General features: G+C 37.2%; 1 protein-coding gene across 1 annotated transcript in view; it reads right to left on the reverse strand.

Annotated features, from left to right (window-relative positions):
* Nucleotides 1–23,022, reverse strand: part of FRK (fyn related Src family tyrosine kinase) — a 57,081-nt gene that overhangs the window by 12,829 nt on the left and 21,230 nt on the right. The window contains exons 2-4 of the mRNA XM_032184464.1: nt 17,053–17,174; nt 8,684–8,847; nt 7,857–8,025 (exon numbers count right to left, since the gene is read on the reverse strand). Coding sequence (XP_032040355.1) covers nt 7,857–8,025; nt 8,684–8,847; nt 17,053–17,174 — 455 coding nt within the window. The remainder of the gene's footprint in view (nt 1–7,856; nt 8,026–8,683; nt 8,848–17,052; nt 17,175–23,022) is intronic.

Genomic DNA, 23,022 nt, shown 5'->3' on the forward strand with positions numbered 1-23,022 from the left:
CATAAGCCTGACTAGTGATTTAGCATCATTGCCAACATTTGACATGTTGATCCTAAAAGGAATAAAGTATCTGCTAACTTGGGGTCTACCAAACTGCCTTTTCTCTATGGATCATTATACAGGATTTCTTCACACCATAGGAAATGACAGTCTGATTTGTTTCCAACATCAAATTTTGCCTACGAGAAATCTCTCAGTTTAATCATGCTATAAACTTCTTCCTACAAATTGAACCCAAGCAACACGTTTTTCATATATGACAACTTCCAATAAAGTGATCAAGAGGGAAGTATTCTATTATGAATAACAGCAAATTCTTCTTTACCCTGTTAATTAAAAATATTAATAATAATAACAAACCAGTGACAAGATCAATAAGTATTTTCTGCATAAAGAGTGTGTATAACCTTCATTTTTCTTAGTTTATATCTTTAAATAGCACAAGCAGTAAACACTGACCAACCCTCCCCCTTATAGTGTAATGGGCACCATGAAATGGGTGCTAACTAAAAATAAAATAATAATAATTAAAAAAAAAAAAAAGAGTGGTTTTATCACTTTTTTGTCTAAGATTAAGTTTTAACAATTCAATAAGCAAAGTAAAAACTGCTGTCTCAAAACAAGACTGTGTTTTTTACCAATCAAAAGAGCAAGAAAGAAGTTGCAGCATATTTCTCTGGAGAAGCTTATGGGAATGAATAAAATAAAATATGTGCCAAAATGAGTTGGTTTTTTTTAGTTTGTCATTGAATTATGTGTTTGTAATGAAGTAGCCATTTTCATCTGTAACTGGTAAACACAGTATGAACAGCAGATTAATGTAGGTTAGAAACAACTTGATCAAAAATAAACTATAACATAAGCTTTTACACAAACAACACATATCCTTTTGCAAGACGTGAATTTGTGAGTAGATTGATCAGTACCTGAAGAAGATATGGGTTTGATAATTTCTTTTTTGAATGAGAAATTTTTTGGTAAGATCAAAGTCCTTAAGAACCAAATGCTGGGACATGTTTATTTGGTGCAATCTATGGTGTGTTTCTTTGCCAGAAATCACCTCTAACTTAAGGCTAATTAAAACAGGCATATCAGCACTTACTACTTTCTTTCTGAAAATATGTTGTTCTAGAATTGAGGAAGCTCCACATTACAAGGCAGACACTTGGTCAGTTATTTCTATCTGATTTCCACTGGCCTAAAGGTAAGTGGCCTTTAAATATTTGATAAGCCCCTCTGGAGAAACTTTGCTTGCAACTTCTGATAAACCTTCAAAAATGACTTCAAAGTAACCTTGCACTTCAGAGCAACATTGTCTTCTGTACGAGTTTATAAAGAGTGGTCTTATGTAGAGAGTACGCTGGGCATTATTGTGATCTTCTGAATAAGTTTATACATAATAAAAAAATAATGTTAAAAAGTACAAGTTCTTAGCGCAAGAGACTAACTGTGAACTATTTACACTACCAGGAGAATATGATAGGTATTCAACAACCCTCAAGCATGTTTCTCATCACATTCTAGTGAACTTACAAATTAGTGCAAGTTTACGTACTGAATTGTAAGTTATGTATTGTAAAGTTATGTACTAAACTAAATTGAATAAATTTTCTTTGTTCAGGGAAATAGGGAAAATTTCCTGCGTGCAAAGCTTTTTACACTGCATATGCCTAAAGACATGACATACTGAAGAACTGAAAATATTACAAAAACCTCTGATAACTACTGACCCAGAGACTATTTTGAGAATGCCTCCTAAACAAATCTTACTTGGGAAGCTTCCATGCAAAGAGAGGAACTTGGGAGATATATTACAATATGATAATGACAAGTGCATCTGTAAACTTGAACAGGCATAAGGAACTTTCTCAGCTATGATTAATCAGTGATGATAGATGTCTTCTATATGTGCTGACAGTTGGATAAGCAAACTAGCCCAGGGAACAGGTTATAGAGAATCTATCACACTCAGCATAGGACAAACTGAAAATCCCTACTGTAATGATTTCCACTTAAATAGAAAAAACTATGTCTCAGTGAGAAAATAAAAACAGAAATATGAAGTGATATGGTTCAGGGACCTACAACAAGACAGTGTTGTGCAGAGCCAAGAATAGAAATACAATTGATGGCTTCTAGACAATTTTCTTATCTCTGATCCCTCCCTACACATCTTTGATAATTGTGGGTCAATAACTTGAAAGGCAGAGAAGTTTGTTTCTTAAGAAGTTTGTTCCTTAAAGCAAAGATGTTTTTGCGTTTTGTTTTTTCATTCACCCATCCATCACTATGGTTTTGCCTGCTAAAATGTCACAGATGTCTCAAAAGCAGAGTGAGTCAAACGCCAATGCACAAATAAGACCATTATCTGAATGTAGGCATCACATTACTATGGTTTTTGCTTATAGCCACAGTGATCAACTGACGTATAGTTCTGTGCTTTCTAGCCTAGACACCACACATTTTAGTCATTTGTGGCCTAGAAATACTCATGTGTTTTCAACTTTTATTCCCTGCTGAACTCTCTTCAGTGTGCTGCTGAAACACTTGAGCAACTCACTGCCAGAAGCTTGAAGGAAGCTGTCATCAGCTCAAGCAATGCAGTTCTTCAACATAGGATGGTTCATGATTATGCACCTGCATAATCAATATGGAAAATTTGTTCTTCATAGTGCAGTGGACAAACTTCCACTGCTCAATTTTTTTCAGCTGAAGCCTAATGTAATTGTGTTCTCAGTCACACCCCTGCAAAGTTACCAGCTAATATTGCCTTTTATATTAGGTTTACTGCATAAGAGAACTTTGTTTATAGACATCTGAAAATGTACTTAGGGGATTCTCCTCTGAAGAAGTATAATTTTCAATGTGAATGCTAATTTGTGAAAAGATATAGGAAAATATTAAATCAAGAGTGACTGCATAATCAATCAGAGAGCATGAGTATCCTGAGGGAGCACCAACAAAGTAGGAAAGCAGGAGCTCATTGGCTGCTCTCCACCATACATCTAGGAATATATTCTGAACAGTATGTTCAGCTCTCCATGGCAGGAGACCCTTAAAAAAAAAAAAAAAAAAAAAAAACCTCCTGCTCCTCTGACATTTTTTATCAGGACCACATCCTAGTTTAGATATGGTAGAGTCCACTGAACAACTGCACAGAAGATCAAAGAAAGGGGGACATTAAATCCTTGCCTGTTTATGATTGATTATTGCAGAAGGGATCTAACAGCAATCATGGCTTATATGTTGCCTTACAACTGCTGGAAGCTCTTCTTCCTGTGCCATTCTCCACTGGATGTTTGTGGAAAAAATAATAAAGGTGTACCTAATATTGCCACAAACAATGAGGGAAGAAGAGGGAGAAGGGTAGAGGAGATAAGAGAAAAGAGACAAATAGGAGTAGGAGATGGGAGGACATGACCACCACCCATATACTCCACAAAGGAGGGTATTGTCCCAGGGGACAAAAATCCTGTAGCTGAAACCTCTAAATATAACACCAGCAAGTACTGAGGTGACACGGAAGGCTGGTTACAAAGGATCAAGATTCATAAATTTTAACATAATGATTGCCTGTCTCACACTGATAAAAAAAAGTTTGATAAGAAAAAAATCTCAATATTGTTGTATTAATTAAAGACTTTGAAGATATTTTACATGACTTGTTATTATTTTAATCAAAAACTGTATCTTAATGATGAGACTTGTGACTCTTCCTGCAAGGCTAACAGAAATCTTGGACAAACTCAGGGATCACAAATTATTTTTTGACATTGTGAATGGCTCCACAGTCCACCATTGGCTCTGAAAAAAAGTTTCCAAGAAGTCAGGGGAAAAAAAAAAATGATACTGGATCAATAGATCTCATCTTCTGATGTTTTTAATGATGAAGTTCTGATTATTCAGTTTAGAGATGGACAAAAAACTGCTAGCAGATAAAGGATGTTTCATTAAATCTGAAAATATCTCAGGTTGAGTTCTTTTTCCTGTAAAATCTGCCTTATTGTCTGGAAGGGTTGTGTGTGGAGTCTTATCATCCATAGCAAGTGAACTGCAAACCCAGCCCCCTGAAGCTGGTTAAACCAGATGTTCCATAGTCAGGAAGGCAGTGGGAGTTTATCCCACCAGGTGCATCAGAGGACAGTCATTTCCTGTGACCTCTTCAGGAACCCCAGTCCCCTTGCAGTTCATGGTCAGAGGACTCAGAGGTTCACCTCTGTGAGACCTCATAGGCTCCAACAGCTCAACATATTTCTCAGTTTTGTCACTGTTGTAAAGTCTGTGGAAATTACAAAATGCTGCTGGTAGCTGGATTCACCTCTTCCAATTTCAGGCACCAGATCTGAGTTAGTTGTTCAGACTTTGCAATCAATTGAAATAAATATGCTTTAATAGCATGTTATTCCCTGGTTCTAATGTAGATTTCTAATCTATAGCATGACTCATATAACATGTAAGTGCCTATTTCTTTCCACTAATTATTAAAGTCTGATACATCTAAGATGTAAAATGCCTAAAGATAGGAGGAAAAAATGTAGCTAGGATGCTAGGCGTCAATGTTTCTGAAAGGAACACTTGTGAATTTTCTAGTTTGTGTGCAATATCTGAAAAATTGGCTCTAGCTCCAGATTGGAATGGAAGCAGATTTATGAGTATGCTAATTACTCATAAGCCAGAAATCACAAATTTACATCAAGTGAGAATTGGTTCAGGGAAAAGTTCGTCATTGCTACCTCACCAGAATTCTGGAAGTTGAATTCTTCTTACAGGTTTGAAGGCCATATATCTAAATACAAACATTTTAAGCCTTTTAGCAACAATTAATAGAAATTAGAGGAAATCCAGAAAATCTATTTGAGGAATTTTAAAGATGATTGAAAATTGTGATTGAAAATTGATTTAACTCAGTTTTTAAGTGCCTCCATAAAAGAAAGAAAAAATAAGCATACAAGGAGGTTTTTATTTTATTAGAAAAAAAAAAGACATAAAAATTAAAGTGAAGACAGCAGCTAAACCGTGATGAGAAATTATGCCCACATTCTTACAGTCATTGTGATATATAATCAATGAATATAAGCAACTTCTCTCTGTACCTCCATCTCAGGACTAAAAGATGTCTGGTTCTTATCTAGTCACAAACAAGCTGTGTTTTAATTAGATGAAAATAATCCATCAGATGGGTGAAATGTAATGACATATAATAGCAATGTATTCAGATTATACGTGATCTAGATTTACACTGCAAAATAAAGCTCAACAGGAAAATATTCAAACTAGCAGAAATCCCTTCTGGTTATCAAGCCCATGAATCTATGACGTACTGATTTCTATCATGCTCTTGTATATTGTTTGATATGTGATGATTTTACTTGGTTAATCTGCTCTTTCCTGGAAATGAGAGCATGTTTCCATGTCACAATTACTCTTATTAACATATCCTTCCTATGTCTATGCCCTGATTCCCCTGGGAAAGAAACCTGGAAGGGGTTTCAACTGGAAAAGAGAGTGCCCAGGGTGGAAGCTGGCCACTACACCACTACATGCTCATAGGTTTTCCAGGCCAAACAGTAAGGTCCTAGACTGCAGGAGAAATTTTCTCATAAGCATACTCTATTCCTGTGATCCTTTGCATACTTGCACTTTCCCCGTGATTCTTAATTATGAATGTCCCTCACTGCTAACACCTTAGCGCTATCTGCACATGCTAGTGCTTTCGTTTGCTTTCTTTCCGAAGGAAGGAAGGAAGGAAGGAAGGAAGGAAGGAAGGAAGGAAGGAAGGAAGGAAGGAAGGAAGGAAGGAAGGAAGTGAGAGGAAGAGGAAGAGGAAGAGGAAGAGGAAGAGGAAGAGGAAGAGGAAGAGGAAGAGGAAGAGGAAGAGGAAGAGAGAGAAAAGCTATTAAATTGCAGCTGTATCTTGGCATTAGTGTCCCATGAAAGCTTCATTAGTAGTATTTCTGGGTAGTGTTGACAGTTCTGATAGAATCCATTATTAAAACAAGTTTGTTTCATAGAGAACTGATAATATGCACTGTTCTTATTATACAGCAGGAGAAGCTGAAGTAGAGTTTTGAAATGAGTTATTAAAAGGAGATGAAATGATTAGGAGAGCTTCCCATTTTGCATATGCAATACCAGATAAATGTCAGCTGCACTTTCCTCTTAAAGAAAATAAGTATAAATGTATGCACTGCAATTTGTGCAAAATCTAATTATTTTGTTTGATGAGAAACAAATCTTTTCCTAGAGTGCTAATTGCCTCATATTTTCTTGAAGAAGGAATAAGGCAATCTCTAAAAGAAAACTTAATGTCACAAGAATTTAAGATTAGTCTTGTTCTTCATCCCAGTTTTAATTTCCTTCTTTAAATATTGTTGAAAATATTTCATGCTTTAGGAAGAATCCCTCAGTCTTTTGCAATAAAACAAACTTATCCAGATGTTGCTATAAATCATTAAAAGAAAGTAAACTATGATGAACAAATTAGAGTCTTAGAGTCTTGCCTTACGGAGAAGAAAGGCAAGCATTATACTGGATTGCTTAAACAGAGGTCTAGCGTGTAAGAAATATGAAGTAATTCCCTGTCTTTACACAGCTGGACTTGTTCTCCCTTTCAGAATCATATCTGGGGGGAAAAAAAATCTTATTTACACGAAGAATTCTGCTTGTTGAAAGATTCAGGTCAGATACAAGGAGAAACAGTCTGGGTTCAGACTTCAGGTTTCAGGAGTCATTAAAAATAGGCTGATGGATCCCTGTCACAAAAGGGGGATTAGTGGATTCTGTCTTAGGACAGAGAAATGGACAGAAATTTCAATATGGTTTCAGTGTTTACTAGGTAGTATGGAAATGCATCAGTTCTCTGAAAACGTATACTGTCTTTCACACAACTTACAGGAGGGCTTTAGTCTGAACAGTTTTCCCACTTTGGTTAAGAGAAAGAAAAAGACAAGGTTCTTATTTGCTTTCAGTTTGCAAGTCCCAAAACAGAAATAATACTGTGATGGAAGATAGCCCTAAAATGCATGCTTATATTCCTCCCTGTTCAGGAGACAATTCAAGCATATTTAGTTGTTCTTCTGAACCAAATATATTAATCTGTTTTGTTTTCTGAAATGGGATCATTAATGCCCAACTTGATTTTTTTTTCAGTTAACAGCAACAAACTATAATGTTAGCTTTTTAAAAAATGTATATATCATCCAGGTTACCTGTCTTCTCTATGAGATTCTTGCCATCTGCTGGCAGATATTTTATGTTGTCAACTTAAAATGCACAGATTAAGTTAATGAAAAATAATCAAGAAAAAAATTCAAAAGCTATTTTAGTCACAAGGTTGTACTATATGCAAATATTGGATATTAATATTGTGTATTAAAACCTAAGAAAATTTACGCAGTCATTATTGAGATTAATGTACTTCTTAAATACAACAAACTTAACACAATACGTATTCCAAAGGAGTCTTTATAATATAGCATGTAGTCACTTGGAACAATTCTAGCAACGACAAACCAGAATTAAGTTGATTACTTCACCTACAGATGGAATGTATACACAATTCCATACCAGCAACACTGTACAAAGGAGATGGCCTTGCTGGGGTTGCCTTTCATATAATATAGGTATTGAATAAGAATTTGTCCAGCTCACACTGAAACAGAAAACTATATAAAATTCTCACTCAAAATACCAAAGACTATCTGGACCTTGAGTTTTACAAGCCTTCATGTTTAAGTGCAATGATTTTAAGAATAATTGCATATACTGATAGGGTTTCTTTTTAATACCATTGAAAAAATAAAGCAGCAGCTTTGGCAGCATTTCACATTATTAGCAATTAAGAGCAATTCACATACCTGGTCTTAATGTTTTGATTGCCACAGGGGTGGTATTGTTCCACAGTCCTTCCCATACCTCACCAAACTGACCAGATCCTAATTTTTTAACAAATACCAAAGAATTTCGGTCTATCTCCCACTGGTCAACAGTTTTATATGTCAAATCAAAAGTATTAGGAATTTGTACCTGGTAAAAGAAAATAAATAATATGTTAATTTAGAAATTTATTTTATCAGCAGAATGTCCAAGTCATTGGTAACTACATCATATTAAGTTGAATCTGATATGAGTGTTCCCTGAGAGCACAAACATGGTTAAATAAGCTGAGAACACAAAATAGAGCCCAGTTCTTGGTTGTTTTTGTTTGTTTGTTTGTTTTTGTTTGTATGTTTGTTTTTGTTAGAAATAAGAAATATCCTAAAGAAAATATCCTGCCATTAAAAGTAAAATTTAGAAGTCATCCCCCTAGCAAGCTTTTTTGAACAGTGATGTATTGCTCACCTCTACCTTGTGGTTTTGTCTCAGAAATTACTTATGCACAGCTGGAGTTATGAAGCTGGAGGTTTCATCATCATATACAATTACAAAAAGGTATTAAGAAATCATTATCTGTCATATTTTCTCCTCCAACTTCAAGATGATTTGTTCAAAATGGCATGGTATTTTGCTATTAACATATCAGCCTCAAAAATGAAACTGTACTGCTACCCAAGAATTCCTGAAAATATGCAGATCATTACCATTTTTAAATGGTGGAAGCAGCTACGGGGTTAGTACTTTCTGACTGACACCTGACAAATTAGCTTATAAAAATTATGTTGCACACTTTACTATCCACACTTACCTTTAAACATGGTTTTCCAAGCACTACACAAAGGCCATCACTGTTCTTACTGTAATAGCAAACAAACTCATTCATAGTTTTAAAAACTTTCTGTCTGCTCAGGAAAAAGCCTTCTTTATCTAAACTTCTGATCCTGTAGTGCTTCACAGATTCACCATCTAAAACTAAGAAGATTTAAATATATTAAGTTTCCAGGTATCACAACAATCGTACAATACAACTTTTGATGAGCATAATGGATATTAGATTTCTAAAGGTATTTGTGACGACCTTAAAATAAATTATTTTCAAAAATGCCAGCAATCCAAATTCTTTTTCAAACCAAAGCCCACTGTTTAGATAGCTTAGCATATCCAGTCTATCATTCTTTAACTTTTTTTTCTTTTTAGGTTTGGAGATTCTTGCCTCCACCACATGGACCGACACAACAATACATAAGGATATTATTGATGGGGCAGTACATGTTTTCCATGACATGTAATGTTTTCTCTGTGTGTTTTTGTAGGACAACAAAAACAGCCAGGAACATTTAATTCAAAGTAATCTATTGATCATTTTTTAATCTTCCATTTGTCAGTATAAACATTCCAAACAACAGCTTCTGAACTGGTAAGCATGTTAGTGCAAATATATTGTCCATAACCCATGGTTTTCTGGAAAGCACTCACATTTTCCATGTTGTTTTTTTTTTTTGTTGTTGTTTTTTTTTAAGTTTTGTGTGTGCTTGGAATATGTAAAAATAAAGACAATAATGTTTGGTTTTGAATAGCTGATGACTACCATTTTCATTGAAATGTATTTTATTCTTGTCTATCCTTTTGTAATCAAAAAGACCTTCACCTCCTCTCTTCCAGTAGGTTATTCAGGTGCACCTCATGATACTCAAGGTGTCCTTTCCTGTGACCATCAGAGCACTCCTTGACAGTGCCAGAAGGAAAGCTAGGTCCCTGCAAGCAGGAGATAGACAGAGAAGCAGAGGCAGACCAGAGATGGAGGAAATGCACCTAATGCATTGGATAGGATAATTGGTTTAATTCCTAACAATGCCTCAGCTGTTAGTTCTAACATTAATGGTGCCATAAAATGAATTTGGCTGCTAATAAGGAAACCTGACCATATAAAACACAACTTTAAAAGGAAGATGTTTAAATACTAGGATACATGTTTTTCATCTCAAAAAGAAGATACATGCATCAGTGGAAGGTTTTCTGATATGGGGAGATTCGGGTGGAAAAATGCTCAGAGCTCAAGTACCAAACTGTAATGAAATTAAGTGAGAAACAAGCATTTTGAAGTGTGGATAAATTTTGTTGTTGTTGTTGCTTTGTTTTGTTTTGTTTTTTTTTAATTTAGAGCTGGTGTGGGAGCAAGGTGATGGGACACAGGCTGCTCAATTATTGTGGAGACCACTGAAATTAAGAATCAAACCAAAATGAAAAATGGGAATCATCCAGTGAGTTTGAGGAATGGCCAGGGGGAGATACATTGGAGCAGGACTAAATGTGAAGCATCACATTTCGGAAAAAGACAGAAATAGCAATAGGTAAAAACAGGAGAGAAAAAAAATCATTAAAAAACACAGTACTTTTAAAGTGAGGGGGAGTGAGGAGTGAGATCCATAGGGGAGAAGGATTCTTCTTTTGCCATCCTGGTCCTCATCACCTAACACTACACCTTTCCAATAGGTCATGTGGCTCCTTCCACACCTATCAATACAGGAGATTATCATTGCTGTCCCCTTCTCAGTGCTGTCACACAAGACAAAAATCTGAAAAGCAAAGGGAAGCACAAGGGAAAGGCCGTCTGCTGTTTACCTCCATAATACCTTTCAGTAACTGAAATTCCAGCAAACATATTTAATTTAGGTGCATTGACTAGTGGAAACTCTTAGTTAAGTAATTAATTCAATGGAAATATCTTTCCATCCCATAAGCAGCATCAGCCTTTTGTATTTGAATATCTAATTATTGACAAATTTGTTATTGTTCCCCTCTGGAATTACTATTGTAGATAGATCCTTGATATTGTAACACTTGGCATGAGTTTTGCTCTCTGCAACTCCCCAAGAAGGGGAAGCAGGGAGGGAGGTGCCAGCCTCTGCTTTCTGGTAACCGATGACAGGACATGAGGGAATGGCACAAAGCTGCACCAGGGGAGGGTCAGACTGGGCATTAGGGAAAATTTCTGTACCATGAGAATGGACAAACAGGCTTCCTGGAGAGGTGGTTGATGCCACATGCTTACACAGGGGCAAGAGGAGTTTAGACAATGCCCTCAATAACATGCTGTAACTTTTGGTTAGCCCTGAAGTGATCAGGCTGTTGGACTGCATGATCTTTATAGGTCCCTTCCAACTGAACTATTCTCCTCTATTTAGGCATTTAATTGTTGATCACATTAGTTAAAGAAGAATATACAGACAGCTACATATTGCACATAGAAAAAAATATTCCAAGTTATTGGTTGCTTGCAAATAACAAAGATTATATAAAGTATATTTCTCTAGCCTTTTTTTCTAATAAAAAATAAAAAATAAAAATCTTCTTCCTTAATTACTATCAGAGATGATCAAATAGTTTTCTGCTGTACTGTGCGATTGTCATGCTAGGCCACCAGAGGGCGATTAGGAGCTGCTGAAAATGTTAAGGGATTTTCTTTCTGCCCCAAGTAATATTTTTATAGAGCTGAATTACCAGTTTACAATTTGGCATGAGGACCAGAAATGAGAATATTTGTAACTCCTGAGTTACAGGAGTTGTATATACATATATATAACTCCTGAGTGTTAAGATAATTACATCAGGCTTTTTAGATACCAATCTATTTTAACACACTTAATTAGTATTTTCTTAATTATAAAATGTATTTACATTTTTGTGATGCATGTTTCAAAAATGGTGCTAAAGAAAAACGAAGCAAAGTGTAATTCAGTAACAACAGACTGAAAATATATTGAATTTTTCAAAGGTTCAAGTAAAATGCATATAGGCAAATTAATTGCTATTTATGATTCATTGCATAAAAGGGCAGCAGGATGACTGAGTTAATCTTGTCTCAGTATTATATCAAAAGTGATAGTAGTTTGACTACCTTTTTTAATTATTAGCAGTGTTATATTTATTACTTGCAAAGGAGCTAATCTTAAAGTAAGAGTTGGTTTGAAAGATGTGCTCTAATTTCTTAAAGGAGCCTTGTATGAAGCTTTATGCTTGCCAGTATATACGTCAGACCACACCAGTGCAAACTTCTGACCTTATGTTTTCTAAATCTGTGAGTAATGGTTACCTCAGTGTTCTGGACAGGATCCATTTTATACTGGATTGTGTAGATACCAAATACTTTATCACGGTTCATGGCATTCTGCTGCTATTCAGACTGCATTCCTCAATTTCATGTCAAATTGTGACCAGCCAAACAGTATCTGCCAATCAGTTGTTCTAACCTTCTTACCTCAACCAAGAAGTGAGACTTGAACAAGGAAATAATAAATGAGAAAAAGAATGCCATATATCTGACCACCATGCCGTATATCTGACCAAAGGGAAATTTCTTAAGACTGTGGAGGAAAATGATGGTTTATTCTACTGTATACTACTTTCATTGGCTTCTTATTCCTGTAAGGTAACATTGCTGGTTTATGGCAATTTCATAGCTTTTTATTTCCTTTAAATGAGTCTGGAATGTTGTGTGGATAACTTGGAGAAAATGTCTGGTTTGACAGAATCTTTGCCTGTGATAAGCAAATAAGGGGAGGCTTGGTGCAGTGCTTGACTGGGGACTGTTCACTTGTAACCTGCGGCTGAGCCTGGCTGCATGAGTGCTGCACTGCACAATTACAGAAGCTGCAGAGTGGCACAACTCCTCTGCCCATGCATGACACAGAGCACATGTTACTCTGGGAAGATCTAGCCATAACCCCTTGGTGCTTCCAGTTTTCCCTAGGCCCAAGCCAGACTGTTGAACAGGACAGGATTGCAACTTCAGCTTCACACAGCTTGACAGCTACTGGGTTTGAAGACTGCAGTGGCTTTCTCCTCAACTTCCTTGCCCCCAAAGAATCTCAGCTCCCTATTAGATTTCTTCATGGTTTAGTTTAAGAGAAGCATTCTTCTCTCCCTGTTTCCCATCTTTGCAAGTCTGGGCCATGCAGAAATAAATTTTGCAACTGCAAGGATGAGAATAAAGTAATTTACAGCCCAGGGCAGCAAAATTAAATTTTATGGTGACAGTAGCAGAGTCAACATCCTCACCAAATGAGTCATGGAGACACTAGGCCATCATCACTGCCAGCATCCCAGCATCTCTCCTCCCAGCAGTCCTCCCCCAGCACTGACAATGCAGAGCAGTAGGCAGGAAGGGAAAGCAGGAGCTAAAAGAAGCCCTGGAGTTCCGAGCCCTTACTTCCCCCCTGTCCTTCATCAGAAGAAGGAAGAGACATTTCAGCAACTGGGCCACAGCCTGCCTTTCTCAAGGCCAAAAGTGGTGCCCGGTCATCATGTCCCAGGTGGGGCCAGAAGGAAGGAGGCTTGTTGGATCACTCTCACCAGCACAGATGTGTGCAGTGGCTGTTCCGAGATCAGTCTTCTGCTACAGCCATGATTTTGCCACTCCTATCAGTCTGCTGCCTTAAATGATTACATATTTTTCCTAGGCCTAAAGCCAATCTGGACTAGTGGAAACCACACAATATTTTGGTGGGGGGAAGAAAGAAAAAAAAATAATAAAAAGGAAGATAACACAAACCATTTCCATTGCCATTTAATGCAATCAGTCTTTTAGATACCATTATTCAGTAAGGGGGGAAGTAGAGAGCCTCCTGCTATCATTGGCAATGATACTCAATTAAGCTGAGCACATCTAAATTATGGCTTTTAATTAAAAAGAGGCAATGTCTAAGATGGCACCAACAGGTTTAAAATTTAATATATTTCACACCAGATGCTGGAGTCATCAACATAAAAATCTGTCTACAACATGTGCATTTTTAAAATGGGAAAACCTATTTTTAAAATGTCAAACACTTTAAAATGATAGCAACACATCTCAGTGCCCTATGTAGTTTGATATGCTTTCCATTTAACCATTTGCAGCTGAGAAAAGCTTTTCTGAACACCGCTTTTTATTTTTAATTTAAATAGTCCTTTGTCTTTTTTTTTTTTTTTTTTTTTTTTTTTTTTTTTTAAATGAAATATGAGTTTTTCCATCAAGGCAAGATAGAAGTGAAAAGTGTCCTTTATAAGGAATGGCAGGGCTTACTGCTTCTCTCTCCCTACCTCCTTCCTTTCTTTTTCTTTCTCTTCCTTATTCTAAAAAGATCCATTTCTCTCTCTCATTAACATTAAATCTCTTTCACATTGCCCACATGAGTGTGGATATCAACCATGAAAGTCATAAAATTTAACAGTTTATGTGTGTCTGGGTAAAAATTTCTCTCCTTTTCTATTTCTTACGCAAAATAAAACTAAAAAAAAAAAAAAAGGAAAAAGAATGTTAGACTGTACAGTCAGTAAAAAAAAAATCTGAAAGACCTTAATTCTGAAAGGTAGGTTATCACTCTTTAGCCATTATCATCTTCTCTGGAGTGAAACCAGAGAAGCAATAGCAAGTAGAGCACATCCAATCAGTCCTACAGATGATGGGAGTTTGGGGGTCTTTTTTTTCCACACTGAAAAAGCTGGAAACAGAAATCAGAATATATTCCAAATGGGAGATGGTTACTTCTCCAAGACATCCTAAAAGAAATAGTCCTGAGTCACTGCTCCTCAAGAAAACATTGCTTTGCTTTGAGTGTTCCATTACTGCTGATAGAACTCTCTCTCTCCAGGAGAGATTCAGAAAAAAAAAAAAAAAAAATGCATTTTTCATAATATCTGAGGAACTAAACAACCTTCTGTCCAATTAATTCTCCCCATATTACAACCCACTTCAGCATTTACATTAGAATGCTGATCTCTCAAAAAATCTCTCAAAAAGTATACATAAGTAATGAGACTATGGACATACAATATCCCGACCATTATATGTACTCTTACACTGGAAACAAAGAGCTTGCAAAACACAAAATAGGCACCATTCAGTCAAGCCTGATTAGTAAGCAATAATAATATTTAGCTTATTCAAGATTAAGTAGCAAGTCGAGGCTAAATTAGATTCAAGCCTGGGAAGCTGCTAAAAAATCTAACAGCAGCGGTAAATCATTTCATTAATACTCCCTGTCTAAAGATTGTTTCAGAGTTTATTTTCCTTCTTTGCCTAAGAGAGCACAAATATTTAATAAATCTGAGATGGCCCTTGCATACATGCATATATGCTCAGAGAGCAACCCAAACTTGTGCTCAAAGGAGGTCTGGCTGCTGTAGCTGGAGCCTTGCCTCCACATATATAATGTTCTTCAGTTCTTCTGTTATCAAACAAACCAGCATGGAAGAAATCCAAATAGATGGTTGTATCTTGTTATTATAAGCCCTCTTCAAATCTCCTGTTCCCTATCAGGCTTATATACAAATCTGAAAAATAAAAATTGTGCTACAAGCTTACTTAGTTGACTCAAATATACTAAATAAGTTATCATATAGTATCTACCCAGGATCTGGAAGGAAAACAATGAACAGCAGCAAGGGTGATCTCATCCTATCATGAATGCTGGACTAATGTCTATTTTCATTCTCTGACTTTCTGTAGTACTTCATACTGTAAATAAGGTACTGCTGCCTTCATCTCAGAGATTTAGTCAGGAGGTAGGGTAAGGAATTAAGATTTTGAATCTTTTCTAGAAGGCTACTCTTGGGGAATAATAAAAAGAAATTGCATTTCCACCCCTAGGTGCACAAGCACAAGGTTTTTCATTGATTTTTAGTAAGGTAACATGTATTCAAGTGCTAGCTTTAAGCAGGTAATACAGGCATAGCTATCCTTTCCTGCATAACACCATACCGTTATCAGTCCAGCCCAGTTCTTTAAATGAAATCAGTTCACTGATGAAGAACACTTGAAGGAAGCTGACAGCATGTAAGACGGGGATAAGTTGGCACATCAAGGGAAAACACTTTTAAAAGTCTGTGGCTACAGTATGATCTTTGGATAAAAGGGTGTGCACACAGTGGGTCAGTTCTGTCACAGTTTGGGAGCAGTCTGACTCCTTGTTGATGTTAGTTTTCATATCAGTGCTTCTTAGCAAAAGCAAACTTCCTTGTGGGCTAGCTGAAAACTGTGGAAGGAACTCTCCCAGAACAGTAAATATCATATTTATTTCATAAACTTCCCTGTATTTCACTTCATGAGCAACGTATATTTCTTTGTCTTGGCAATAAAAAGTAACCTTCTCGTATTACAACAAGACAGTGCAAGTATATACATACCCTTTCTTTCTAATTCAGAAAGAGAAACCAAGAATGTTTCAGAAGTTCACTAAGTTGCTCAATGAATTTTTTAGTTATACTGAGAAGATGACTGACATGAACATCCAGGCAGAAGAGGATTCAATGTGAAAGCACTTGGTTATGCACAAGACTCCTTTTACTGACATAAATCCACACATGACAGCTTAAAGTTTATTCACAAACATCAAGATTCTTTACTGGATTATAGAATTAAATACATAGAGAACATTAGGAAGTTTGGGTGTTGTCTCAGATACATTACATTCTTGATGCACACTGTTATGACAGGTTTGATAAAAAATGTCCATGAAAAATAACCAATGAATAATCATGTGCATCTATTACGGAAAATGTCTATGACACAAAAAGATGGCATAGAAATGTATGCAAATAAATAATGATGTTCTTATTTGATAGTCTTTTGGATTCAAATAATGGACTGAAAGTATATTTCAAAATATCATCATTATAAATCTAACTTTTAACCAATACTTACAAGTAACTTTTCAATTAAATACAACTGATTTTGAAGAACAGCTTTGAATATCTTCCCATCACTTTCCCCTTACAACAAGTAAGCATAAACCTGTGGTTGTATTCTAGCAGACACATCATTTTCTTAAACTGCTGACACCTGCTAAGATGTGTTTAATTGCTATTTTATGTACCAGTCAGCACCACACTGAAGAGCAGTTAAGGTATTTTTGACATTTTTAGCATGAAAATAGTTTCAAGACAACTAGAACACTGGAAGGACTAAGCACAAGAAAGATAATTTGTGTTCTGATCATAATAATAACCAAAGCCTATGAAATGAAAGTTAGTAAAAAAAATAAATTACCCTTGCCAAGATTTCTTTATATATCTCCTGGGTAATAAATATTATCACAAACTAATTTAATTTTCATGACCACTCTGTAATGAAAAAGTAAATGTCCAGACCCTGAAAAACATTTTAAACATAGTTTAAGGTGAAAAGCTAGAATATACCTGAAAGTGAGTATTCGCCTTTTAGACTTTCGCTTTCTCGAATTAGGAAGGCTCCTGACTGGTTTCCAGGATACAACAGCTGTTTCTCGGCATCTGCTCGCTTGATTGGGCCAAAAAACCATCTAAACAAATAAAAATTATTAATTTTACCGGTCAGTGAAACATGCTAGAAAGACAATTTCAGTTTTACAAGTTTGCTGTAAATTTACTAAAACATATTGTGTGATATGCTAATTAAAATTCCAATAACATGGAAAAATATAAAAGAAAACCCTACAAACTATATGACAAAATTATTGTTATTAAATATTGCTTGCACATTTGAGTGAAATCTGGATTCTATTGCTGATGGAAAGTCCTACTGATTTCAAGGCAATGAAAATTCAAAAGCCACAGATTGGCTTTGTCTCAAGAAAAATTCACCCAGAAATTTTGCCAATGCTACCATAACAGAAACTGATGCTAAGTCAATTGACATCATTTGAACAATGCAGAGGTATGCACTAAATCCTGACGTCTTAAAAGTAAAAAATTCCAAAAGCTACAGAAATACAGTAGGGTTCCAAGAGGTCATCCATGCTAAGGCCTTCCACATCCCACTTCCATGTTGGTATCTCAAATGAGTTACTGGCAATTTTTCAGCTTTGCTGCTGTTCAACAAACAGCAATGTCTCTCAAGTCAGAGCAAACATCTGAACATCAATATTCTATGAAAATCTACTCCTGGATATTTCTCTTAAAATTAAAATATTTGCAAAACTTTTCCTCTGTCACTAATACTTGTAGTTTAGAAAGTGTTGATCAAACAATAGTTTTAGTTTCCTCCTCTGAGGGTACTAGCTATCTCTCTTGCTGCTTTGTGCTGAATGTAAAATAAATTGAAATAAGAGTGAGATGAGTCAGTATTTTCAATTGGGTTGGCATTCAGCTTCTATCCAGCAAACATACAAAGTACTTTCCAAGATTAGCTCTGCCCCTTATTTGAGGTAAATGTTGATAAACAGTTATCAAAGATATGCCATATACCCACAGGCGAACTCCTTTTAAATTAATCAGAGATAAACTTATTATGCAAACTCTTAAGATAAATCAGTGTATCACATGACATGTAAGTTGCCTACTCAGCTACTTGATTTGTCAATTACTAGTGAAAAGTACAGGAGGAGTCATCAACAAATTGCTTTAGTATCTGTAATGCTTCCAATCATTAAGAGAAATGAAGAAAATAAATCAGAACATTGGGTGAAACCTTGGCTGACCAAGCATGCAGAATGATAAATGTTTTTGTATGAATAAAGAGGAAATAAAAAGAGGTAAATACAGATGGTGCTAGCCTACACTAGTATCCTTTGTTAACAAAAGAAAATGAAACCCAGATAATCTAGACTGCATTCCTGTCTTCTGACTTGACATTGATTTGGGTAAAATAGGCCTTGGTAAATATTTGGCAAGTAAAAGAATCTAATTAAAAAGTTGGAATGTTCTAGTAATAATTTTAATTAGTAAGCTTATTAATTCTACTAATTTATTTAATTAATTCATTAAGTATGCTATAGAAAACAAAGTAATCAATAAACATTCAAATCCTTGACTGATGTTCTCATCAAAGGAATGAGAGGACAGAGTACACTATAGTTAAACACAATTCAAATCCCAAAGAAAATTTATCTGCCCTAAAAAGTTAATTAGAACCTTTGTGAAATTTCTAAATACATATGCTTGAGAATAACATCTGCATACTAGCAAACTATATGCTTTTAAAGAATTTGAACTGATATTCACTGAATCACAGAACAGCTGAGGTTGAAAGGGACCTCTGGAGGGCATCTGGTGCCCAACCCCCTGCTAAAGCAGGGTAACCCACAGCTGCTTGCCCAGGACCATGTCCAGGTGTTTTTTGAAGATCACCAGGGATGTCTGGGCAACCTGTGTCACTCCTCAGTCACTGAGTAAAGAAGTGTTTCCTGATCATCAGTCATCGGGACTGAGCATCTGATTCCAAGCAAATTCAGCATGTAAAAAGATGCTGCTGGCAAAATAAGATAATTAGAACAAACAGTATATGACAAGTGTAACTGAGGCAATTATTACAGACGGCGAAAAGCGGACACATATTGTGTATTCCCTAATTTGCATGACTTCATATGATGTGATTAGTACGTTTCAGAAAAATATCATGAAGACTACTTTTAACAGCTTCCTAGGCTAATATGGGCTTCCTAGTCCAAAGTCATTGGGTTTGCAATAATTATGTAGAAAAACAAATAACTCCTTAACCTCAAAGCAAATAAATTAATTTGCTATTCACTTTTTTTTTTTTTTTTAAACAAAAGCACATCTGAATTCAAAGTACTATTTTCATTATAAATGGAAGTTTAAACTCCCTTTATAAAGGGTGAAGGGCTTATTTCAATTACTAGTGATTGAGCTTATGCTTCAAAAGGCTTAATATTTTACTTCATCCAAAAGCATGTATTTTAGAAGAAAAAGTACTCTAAGGGTAATAATGAATCAAACTGCTCACCATCGGATATAGTTCTGTGGGATAGGAAGGTCAGAGCACAACACCACCCTCTCATTGGTAAATCTGTTTGTTTTTATAGTTCCAAGTTAAATGAAGGTTTTGAAATAGGACACTTGGAAAAGCAGTTTGTTTGTTTTTTACTTAAAAAAACTAAAACATCAAGCACCATCCACAACCAGGTTACCTAACCAGCCGTATCGCTAACATCTGTGTCTTCCACTGACACTAGTCAGTTCAGGAGCTTCTTGAATCAGTGATTAATTCACAGTTTTATTCTGAACTTCAGCTTGCAGCTAGATCATTTTGGGTCATCATTATCAATGCCGGATATGTGCATCATATGGCACAAATAAGTGCATTCAGACTTTGGCATAAGTGTCTGTTTCTAGCAGGAGCTGTTGTTGCCCTTCTGTCAGTGAGACCCAGGAGCATGCCATTTAATATCTTGGCAAGCAGTGTGTTCAACATCCCATTCTTTCTCCATTTTCACTATAGAATGTCAGACCTGCTTTTGGGGGATTGTTTCTAGCAGCTTCCTCAGAAATTGTTGTTTCCACCATCATTCAAAACTCACAGGAACACTTTAATTAACAATTGCAGGTGACTTTCAGGTCACTTCTGGCCACAAGATACATGTATAAGAAGACATTAGGGACAGAAAATATTACCTCCATGTAGGTCTATAACAAACACTGTCTTTACTTGGTGCAGATGATGTCCCCATATGAGAATACCAGTGAGGTATGTTGTGGTCATGCAGAGTGTAGTGATCCCATCTCTACTGGTGATCAATTCCACTGGCAGGTTTTTTAACCCACAGGATCACACATGGACCATAGCAGACTTGATAATGAGACATTTCCCGACTCTAATAGTATCACTACTGATACCCATGCTGCTATTCTATAGCCCCTTTCTTCCAGGAAAATAAATTATAAAACTTCATCAAGCTGAATGCTGGTGGTTATTCCTGATGGGCAAGTTCCTGAGAAATAATGATCGTGTCACCTACGCTCACCCATTCAGTCCAGCTTGAATCAAAACCGAGTCAAAAGTTCAGCTGAAGTTGATGGTGTTACTCGGCTCCACCACCTTCTTTGCTCAGACGTCCTCTGTCTTACAGTGCGCAATGAACTGCTGCTATCTAATTACCACAGCATTCATCTACCTAGCTCTGCTTGGTGTATCCATATGTTTGCTCAGTTTAAAAAAAAAAAAAAAAAAAAAAAAAAAAAAAAAATCTGCTTCTTCACCTTCCCCCACTCCCCCCTTTTTTTTTTTTTTTTGGTCTTATAACAGGAAGATGACAAGAACTTCTAATCTGGAAAGTGGAAGAGAGGAAAAGTAACATGGTCCAAGGGTATTGCATGCTGCATAGCCACAGGCAGAATCCCTAAAGAGGAAGGCAAATGCCTGCAATGCTATATCCCTGGCAGTTTCCAGCATCTGGCAACATGCCTAGAAAAAGATAAAACCCCAGTGGGGGGAAAAAAAAATTAAAAAATCCACATCTAAATAAAGAGTATGCAAAGCAGGTTTTCTTCCCTTCCATTCTGTTCACAGAATCACAGATCATCTAGGTTGGAAGAGACCTCCAAGATGACCCAGTCAAACCTCTGACCTAACACTAACAAGTCCTCCACTAAACCATATCCCTAAGATCTACATCTAAACATCTTTTAAAGACCTCCAAGGATGGTGCCTCAACCACTTCCCTGGACAGCCCATTCCAGTGCCTAACAACCCTTTTGGTAAAATTCTTCCTAATATCCAACCTAAACCTCCCCTGGCACAACTTTAGCCCATTCCTTCTCATCCTGTCACCAGGCATGTGGGAGAATAGACCAATCACCACCTTGATACAACCTCCTTTAAGGTACCTATAGAGAGCAATAAGATTGCCCCGAGCCTCCTTTTCTCCAGGCTGAACTAGCCCAGCTCCCTCAGCTGCTCCTCGTTAGACTTATTCTCCAGACCCCTCACCAGCTTCGTTGCCCTTCTCTGGTCATGCTTGAGCACCTCAATGTCCTTGTAGCGAGGGGCCAAAAACTGAACACAGTACTTGAGGTGCGGCCTCACCAGAGCCAAGTATAGGGGGACAATCAAAATCACTAGACATGCTGGCCACACTGTTTCTTATGCAAGCCAGGATGCTGTTGGCCTTCTTGGCCACCTGAGCACACTGCTGGCTCATATTCAGCCGACTATCCACCATCACTCCCAGGTCCTTCTCTGCCTGGCAGCTCTCCAACCACTCATTTCCCAGCCTGTAGCTCTGCTTGGGGTTATTGCGCCCCAGGTGGAGGACCCGGCACTTGGCCTTGTTGAACTTCATGCAGTTGACCTCAGCCCATCGGTGCAGCCTATTCAGATCCTCCAGCAGAGCTTTCCTACCCTCGAGCAGATCTACGCATGCACTTGATATCGCCTGCAAACTTACTGAGGGTGCACTCGATCCCCTCATCCAGATCATCAATAAAGATATTAAAGAAGACTGACCCCAGTACAGAGCCCTGGGGGACACCACTAGTGACCAGCTTCCAACTGGATTTAACTCCATTCACCACGACTCTTTGGGCCCGGCTATCCAGCCAGTTTCTAACCCAATGAAGTATACAACAGTCCAAGCCAAGAGCAGCCAGTTTCTTGAGGAGAATGCTGTGGGAAACAGTGTCAAAAGCCTTGCTGAAGTCAAGGTAAACCACATCCACAGCCTTTCCCTCATCCACCAAGCACGTCACTTTGTCATAGAAGGAGATCAGGTTTGTCAAGCAGGACCTGCCTTTCATAAACCCATGCTGACTGGGCCTGATCACCTGGTGCCCCTACAATTGCCACGTGATGACTCAAGATAATCTGCTCCATGAGCTTCCCTGGCACTGAGGTCAAACTGACAGGCCTGTAGTTCCCCGTGTCTACCCTCTGGCCCTTCTTGTAGATGGGCATCATGTTTGCTAGCTGCTAGTCAACTGGGACCTCCCCTGATAGCCAGGACTGCTGATAAATGACGGAAAGTGGCTTAGCCAGTTCTTCCACCCGTTCTCTCAGTACCCTCGGGTGGATACCATCCAGCCTCATTGACTTGTGCACATCCAAGTGCTGTAGCAGGTCAACAAACATTTCCTCATGGATTATGAGGGCTACATTCTGCTCCCCATCCCCTTCCACCAGCTCAGGGTACTGGGTATCCAGAGACCCACTGGTCTTGATGGTAAAGACTGAGGCAAAGAAGGCATTAAGCACCTCAGCCTTTTCCTCATCTCTTGTCACTAAGTTTCCCCCCACATCCAGTAAAGGATGGAGATTCTCCTTAGTCCTCCTTTTTGTGTTGATGGATTTATTAAAACATTTTCTGTTATCTTTAACAGCAGTAGCCAGAGTGAGCTCCAGATGAGCTTTGGCCTTTCTAATTTTGTCCCTGCACAGACTTACAACATCCTTATAGT

Source organism: Aythya fuligula, chromosome 3, assembly GCF_009819795.1.
Source record: "Aythya fuligula isolate bAytFul2 chromosome 3, bAytFul2.pri, whole genome shotgun sequence".
Lineage (NCBI taxonomy): Eukaryota > Metazoa > Chordata > Aves > Anseriformes > Anatidae > Aythya > Aythya fuligula.